Here is a 7,307-nt window from a genome sequence, read left to right on the forward strand (position 1 = left end):
CAGCCAGCGAGCTCGTTCCGGACCGATCCACCTCGCTGCCGCCAGACCCGGCCGGTGACGCTCCGGTTCGGCAGCCGCAGGGCCCGCTGCGGAGGGGGGGAAGCACGCCCAGGCGGCGGCGGGCCCATATCCCGGTTTATGGCCTCCTCTCTCCCCAGCCCCCCGGCACCTGCTCCCTCACCGCGCCCCGCGGGTCAAGGGGGGCCGCGGCAGGGCTGCAGCCGGAGCCGCCCAGCAGCGCCGGAGGCGGCAGCCTGCGCGCCCGGGCGCTGGGGTAGCGCGAGTGCCGGCGGGCAGCCAGGCCCGGCGGGCGGCCGGCGCCAGGGAGGCCGCCCTGAGGGGAACCCCAGCGAGAGGCGGGGAGGCAGCGCGGGGCAGGGCGAGCCGGGCCGGGCCGCGCCGAGCCGGGCCGGCGGGAAGCCCGGGGGAGGCGGGGAGCGGCGGGACCGGGGAGCGGCGGGACCGGGGCGCGGGGGGGGCGGCTGTCAGGCGGCTCTGTCAGCGGGAGGCGAGGGCGCGGGGGCGGGGCCGGGGCGGGCGGGGCCAGGGAGGGGGCGGGGCGAGGCGGGCGTGCGGCAGCCGGCTGCCGGCAGGGCGCAGGCGCGGTGGCGGCCGCCGGCGGTATCCCATCAGTCTCCGCGGGCGGCGGGACGCGGTGCTGGGGCGGCAGGCTGAGCATGTCGGAGAAGAAGCAGCCGGTGGACCTGGGGCTCCTGGAGGAGGACGACGAGTTTGAGGAGTTCCCGGCAGAAGGTGCCGGGCGGGGCGGGGAGGGGACGGGAAGAGAAGAGAGGCAGTGGCAGTAGTAGTAGTAGTAGTAGTAGTAGTAGTTCCGCCTGTAGGCCGCGGCCTGGGCCGGGCCGGTCGGCCGAGTCGGGGAGGGAGCGCTCGGCCTCCGGCGAGCGGGAGCGGGGCGGCGGGGCTGGGGCGCGGTTTGTCAGCGGGTCCCTGCCTGCAGAGCAGCCCTCGGGGTCTCCGCGGCGGCGCGATGCGTCTCCGCATGGACCGCTTCGGCGGTACGGAGGCAGCTTTCCGGTGCCCCGCCGGTCCCTGCCCCCCTCCCCGCCCCGGTCAGAGGTGCGGGGCTGCAGCCCCGTCAGAGTCGGGGTCGGGCACGAACGTGCTGCCTGTGGCCAGCCGTGCTGGTTTCGCGGTGGCGGGCACACGGCACTGGAAGTGCTGTGTCATTGTGCGAGGGGGCTGGCAACAAGTGCGGGAGAAACTTGCCGCACCTCAGCTCTCGGGGTGAGAATCGCTAGGGAGAGGCGGGAGGAGGGGCGGAGTGGAAGGTGGGAAGAAGTGGGAAAAGGAAATAATGGGCTCTGTAGTTATTCTGAATCTCCGTACCTTTTGAGGCACAAATATTTATTTACGTGTTGGTTTGCATTTCGTAGGTACAGATATATTGAATGAGGAAATTAAATCTGGACTTCGATAAAACAACTCCGTGTCCTTTTACAGCTATAATCTTGAAGAGATCCCTGTTAGGGCATGGTGGTTTTCTCCAGGTCCTTAATTCTGGAAGTTGTCTCGAGCTGTGGATAACGAGAAATGATATAAAACATGGTGGATGAAGTGTCAGGGTGTTTTTTTTTTCTCGTAATGTCTTCATTATGTGTGATTTTTTTTTTTTTTTTTTTTTTTTGTGGCCTTACGAGCCTTAGATGTTCTGAATCCTTTGGTACCAGTAAAAATAATATTTTTGCACTTATCGACAGAAAAAGTTATTAACATAGTTGAGATGATAGCTAAACTAAACTGAGAAGACTAGCCCTTCTTTTCCATATGTGTTTCCTAAACAGGCAAAAAAATGTTTGTCTTATTTAATGTAAATAAAGTATTTGCAGTAGGGATGAAGGAAGTCTTTGAAGCATGCTTCTGAACCTTGGATTGGACAGAACACTGAGTTGCTGTTACAGAAGGTGAAATTAATTATACTTGAATCTAGTTGTACTACTAAAACCAAGTACTGTGCAAACTTTCTGGGTAGAAGAGAGATTTATTAAAGAGGGACCACAATCAGGGTTCTTGCTGATCTATCTTGCAAAAAATAAGAACCTCTAAAGAGGCCCATTTAAATCTTCAAAAGAGATAATAATTTTGAGATGTTATAAAGAATGTTCAGACCACTTTGAATGTTATCTTCAGTGCTTAGGAAAGAATCATCATACCTGTGTGCTCAAACCCATGCCAAATTGTTGTTTTTTCAATTTAAAACATCACTTTCTATGCAGCAGAAAAACTTTGCGTTCTATTATCCAGTTTTTCTCCAAAGGAAATTAGATAATGCAAACTTATGTTAAGGGATAAAAACACTAGCTTTTGGGGAATTTCTTTTATTCAGACTTAAAATTTTTCTTCAAATGATTTATCAAATCAAGTTTTTGTATCAAAAGCAGATGTGTCCTATTTTTATAGGATACTTTATTTGAAGTGTAGCATGATAGATTCAAGTGTATGCGAATTGGTCACTTACAGACTTTTTGCACAATGCTCTTCAGAGTGTAAAATGTAATGTGTAAAACGATACAATTTTAGTTTTCTTTATCCTCTACTCTAAAACCTGTTTTTTGTTTTCCTTTCCCGAGTGCAAACTACGGCAGTGATCAGTATATTAATTTTTTTTTTTTAATCCAGCCATGACAAGTTTCTAAAAATTGATTTTGTAATTTTGGTGTATATTAGTAATACTTAATGGTAGCAGGTTCCCAAATGTTCTTAATACTTTCAATCCCAGATAATGCTTTATTATTTTTTTACATAGTCACAGGCATATAATGTAGCTGGGAATAATCACATTAGTATGCAATTCTGGGCTATAGTGTCAAGTTACATATACTGTAGAATCTTATAGCTACAGCGATGAGAATATAATTTAGGCTTTACTTTCACTCTCTTCCCCTCAGTGTGGAAGATAACATGGGCTTTTTTGACTCTTCTTCGCTCAGTGCGTTTTGGAGCATGTTTTTGCAGTCTCCTCCGCTGACCACTTATGACTGAAGCTGCTGTTTGTTGTGCTGGATACTAGTTACTATGACTTTTCTCAAATTTGTAGATCTGCCTGAGCTACTTCCACATCAGTAGATGAAAAGTTTGACCCTGTGTTCTTTTTAAACTGTTTTGAGCTTTTTTTTTTCGTATCTTTGAAATTCAGATAAATGATGTGAGTGGTAAAGCTTTTATTTTGACACCCCACCCCCCCAAAATATCCATTGTATATAAATAGGCAAAGCTTATTGGAGATAGTACTAAACCAAAATCCTTCCCTTTGAGAAATTAGCAGCACGACTAAATTAAAATAATGCTTTTTTTTATACTGGATTTTTTTCTTCACCTTTTCGTCCCAGTTTCTTCTTTTGCTGTCCTTAGGACCAGTAGATTTTCTATGCTCCTTCATCTTTTCCCATTATGTAATTTATTTGAGTAGGGAAGTTTAATTGTAATGCCTTCTACATGTGTGTCTTTAATCAGTTACAAATGGATTTTCCTGTCCTGGTTAATCTCAAATATTAATTTTTTTGCCTGTCAATGCTGGAAAAAGGAGGAGAAAATGCAAGGAAAAACCTTCATTCTTATAAAGTTAGTTGTTCACAGTGAATTAGTTTTTAATCTTTCACCCTACTAGCTTCTTTTCATACTTCATCATAATGTTAGTTTGGACCTTAGTTCTCGAAGCTTTCTCTGGATGGGCAGCCGATGGCTTACTGAATTGTAAGGAGAAGAGTAGTGTTATCTCTTTAAATATACTAATAGACTTTGAGAAATACAAGGTCACAAGTGTGAAAATTGGGGTGCTTCTTATATTGGTAACATTAGAAAAACTTGGTGTCTGTCAGTAGAAGAAAACTGAGAAACTTGTGTTCCCCAGTGAAGTAAACTGACTTGTATTTACATAGTGATTCTAAGCCTTCCTGATTTTTCATTTTTGTCATTTTTCTAAACTAGGTAGGTAGTTTGGTCTTAATTTTTTTTTTTTTTTTATAATGAAGCATTAGGTGGGTGATCAGTAATTTGTCAGCGGTGCCAGATTACTTTATTAGAGGAAAAATAAAAATTACATTGGCAAATGGGCGTTTAGTGTCTTGCTTCTGTAAGGAAACAGCTTCTGCTGTTTTGAGAATCCAGAAGTAGCTGGTTACGGGCAGTAACTGCTGTTTGCAGATGCCTCTCAATTTGCCTTTGCTTCTGCATCACAGATAGGTTTTCAGCATTTATCCACAGGCTCTCTGCAGCTGATCTGAGTGAACTGAGGATCTGTGTGTATGTGTTTTGGCAAAAGCATTTGATACATATTTACTTTTTTAATCAGAAAAAAGTATTTAAATACAAACCTGGAATTGCAAACCTTTTGTAGAGCTTTTAGGAGTCAAGTACTCAATACTGTTTTCTTTTTACGGTGGTGCTGCAGCTTGTCCGTTTGTATGCAAAATGTCTCTTTATGAATGTGTAATCCTGCAAGCCATGATGTGAAGTGTGTAATGATTTTTTTATTTTTTACCAAGTTGCATTTTTATTATAATACAAGAAATTGTGAGGTATTTTTTAGATCTTTCTGTGCTTTTTGGTCTTATAAACACTTAAATATGATCCAGACTGTTCTGTTAGAAAAATTTATTACCAGCAGAAGTCTACCTTGCCCAGAGGTAAGACATGGTACCAAAGCAATGCAGCATGCAATATTTAGACCTCTTTTTTGTCTTTAGATTGGACTGGTTTAGATGAAGATGAAGATGCGCACGTCTGGGAAGACAATTGGGATGATGACAATGTAGAAGATGATTTCTCCAATCAGTTAAGGTAATTTTATTTTTAGCTTTCTTGTTCTAGAAGATGGGTAAAATGTTTAAAATGGCATTGTTTAGTTAATATCTGAAAGTTTGAAATCTGCTTACTTTAACAAATAGAGATCTGAAACTGAAATAAATGAAAGCTCTGCTTTGTGCTTTTCTGTCTAAAGCCTTTCAGAACCAGACTGGAGGGATTATAGCACAGTGAAGTACTGATGAGCACTTCCATCTTTTAATAATTGTACTGTGAGCCTGGAAATATGCCTAATGTCATTGACGTGTTCAGGCTTTTGCTGTGCTATGCAACTTAAACAGTACAAAGATCTCTGCAAATGGTGATACAGTTGACAATTTTTCAATTTAACATGAATAAATCCTTTTCTAAGGACTTTTCTGCATATATGTGAAAATTCTGAATTGTACTGCAAAGACTAATGGCAAGGGATCCAAGATTATCTCTTCTATGTGGTATGCAAAGTGCGTTAAAAATTTTTTTCTATACCTTCAAATAGCATTGCTGTTCTTTGTCCAAACGGACAAATTTTTAGAGTTCAGTTATCTATATTAATGTTAAGAGTCCCTTCTTGTGTGTGGTGAGCATGCTGTTTATGAGCAACAATAGCAAAGTAATTGTTCATCACATGCTTTAAAAAGAGTGATAGCAATTTGGGTACCTCCAATCCAGTTGTTTAATCCTCTTTGTCACTTGTAGTTTCAGTTAATCCTTTACTGATGCATAATTATAACTTAAATTGTTTCAAGCATCAATACAGAGTCACATTTTATTAATCCCTCAGTATGTTGCATGAGGAGCAAACTGTCTGTAATACAGCCTGGTTGAACAGTTCCTGGGCTGATCTCCCTTGTTTTACTCAGGTGAAAGTGATCCTTTATGTAGAAGGTACAAAAATAGTCTGTTGGTATAGTTGTTTCTTACAAGTTTGAAATACAGTTAAAGTGTAATATTGGAAAAGAAGCAGTCTTTCAAGGGATAGTGTAATTCCTGATAAACATAGTTGATCTTGACAAACCTTCAGTAACTGTGCCTTAACTGTAGCCTGTAGTATTGGTGACTGTATACCAGTGTGAAATGATAGTTTGTAATGTTGCTTCATTGCAGCATGTTTCTATTTCATCTTTAAAAAGAAAATGCTGCAGTCCTCCACTTCTAAAATTACACTACTAAGTATGTAAACTAACCTAAAATATTTTTTGAGATTTGGACTACTGTATCTATATGTATGCTAAGACTAGGAGATAAAACAGGATGTAGTTCTGGCTGGGGTGTTTTGAGGCAGGTGAGAAGCAAAGTGGGGGGCAGGGCAGGAGAGATAACATTTGCGGTTGCTGACTGGCTGTCCTGGCCACAACTAAGGGGAGCAAAGCAATCCTTTTCCCTCAGAATTGTTTGCTGGAAGGAGTAGTGCACTAAGATTTAAAAATATTGCAGTCTGGTATTTTTATTTAAAATGAACAAAGAAAAAAGTTAAAATTATTTTGGAAGTATGTGCATTTAAATTGCTCAGATTAGCGAGCTCATTTGGTTTAAGGAAATCTTGAGAATAACTGGTATAAAACAATATTTTGTTTTTTCTAATGTGTCTGGAGTTGTTGCAGGCTCACACATGCTGCTTTGTGCCATATAGTTGGACTCCGGCCACAGTGGGTCAGAGGACAATAACTGTGATTAAAACAAGTATTTGAATTTTTCACTTAGAAGTCACTTTTAGTGATCTAAGACACTAAGCTGAAATTGAAGAACTATAGAGTAAGTGAGGTTAAGGTTATTGGTATGAACCAAAAAGCAGTTGCAACACGATCATATTATTTCTGAAATGACTGTATATTGTGCAGTATATTTAATTTGTAAAAATGCAAATGTCTAACAATATTTATTTGTATGTTTTAATATACCTCACTTTTTCTCTATACAGAGCTGAATTAGAAAAACATGGATACAAGATGGAAACCTCGTAGTTTTTGCTGAATATGGAGTGGTTTAACATTGAACTGTGGATAGACTATATTGACAAAAGAAGAAAAAGTGGAAAATGAGAAGACACACTTAGTTCATTATCTGCTTGGATTTATTATTGTTTTGTATAAAAAAATAAAGTTTTTAATCTTAGCCTAGTCATATGTTCAGCCTCTACTAACCTGGTAACTTGTATTTCAGTTCTGACATGCCTGTGTGACAGAATTCATGGACTTGCCTAGAATGCTACTAATGATCTGTCAGTGGCTGATGGTATTGCACCAGCTCCCGTCATAGGGAACTAAATAAGCTTTACCAAATGAAGACTAGTGAATGTTTCTGTCATAGGGAAAGTGGAGATGTCAAAAAGAAATAAAATATTCATGTATTCCAATTAAAATGCAGCAGAGGTAGAAAGGAGTTTTGGGGAGTGATAAAGCTTATTTTGCCTCAAGATTTTATTTCATAATGACTTGTTTTATTTTTGTTAGTAATTTCATGTGGGTGCCAGTTTGATAGACTCCAAAGATAAAACCCAATTTAAA

General features: G+C 41.9%; 1 protein-coding gene across 1 annotated transcript; it reads left to right on the plus strand.

Annotated features, from left to right (window-relative positions):
* Positions 1-572: 572 nt before the first annotated feature.
* Positions 573-6,915, plus strand: SEM1 (SEM1 26S proteasome subunit). Its single transcript, XM_030010006.2, has 3 exons — positions 573-753; positions 4,704-4,797; positions 6,722-6,915. The coding sequence occupies exons 1-3, from the start codon at positions 678-680 to the stop codon at positions 6,762-6,764; spliced, it is 213 nt and encodes a 70-aa protein (XP_029865866.1). The 5' UTR covers positions 573-677; the 3' UTR covers positions 6,765-6,915.
* Positions 6,916-7,307: the final 392 nt, after the last annotated feature.

This window comes from Aquila chrysaetos, chromosome 3, assembly GCF_900496995.4.
Source record: "Aquila chrysaetos chrysaetos chromosome 3, bAquChr1.4, whole genome shotgun sequence".
NCBI lineage: Eukaryota > Metazoa > Chordata > Aves > Accipitriformes > Accipitridae > Aquila > Aquila chrysaetos.

Excerpts from the sequence above, each read along its gene's own strand:
- SEM1 (XM_030010006.2), top strand. The coding sequence starts at position 678 with ATGTCGGAGAAGAAGCAGCCGGTGGACCTGGGGCTCCTGGAGGAGGAC. Across the intron at positions 754-4,703 it reads TGAGGAGTTCCCGGCAGAAG|ATTGGACTGGTTTAGATGAA; the intron begins GTGCCGGGCGGG and ends TTTTGTCTTTAG. Across the intron at positions 4,798-6,721 it reads GATTTCTCCAATCAGTTAAG|AGCTGAATTAGAAAAACATG; the intron begins GTAATTTTATTT and ends TTCTCTATACAG.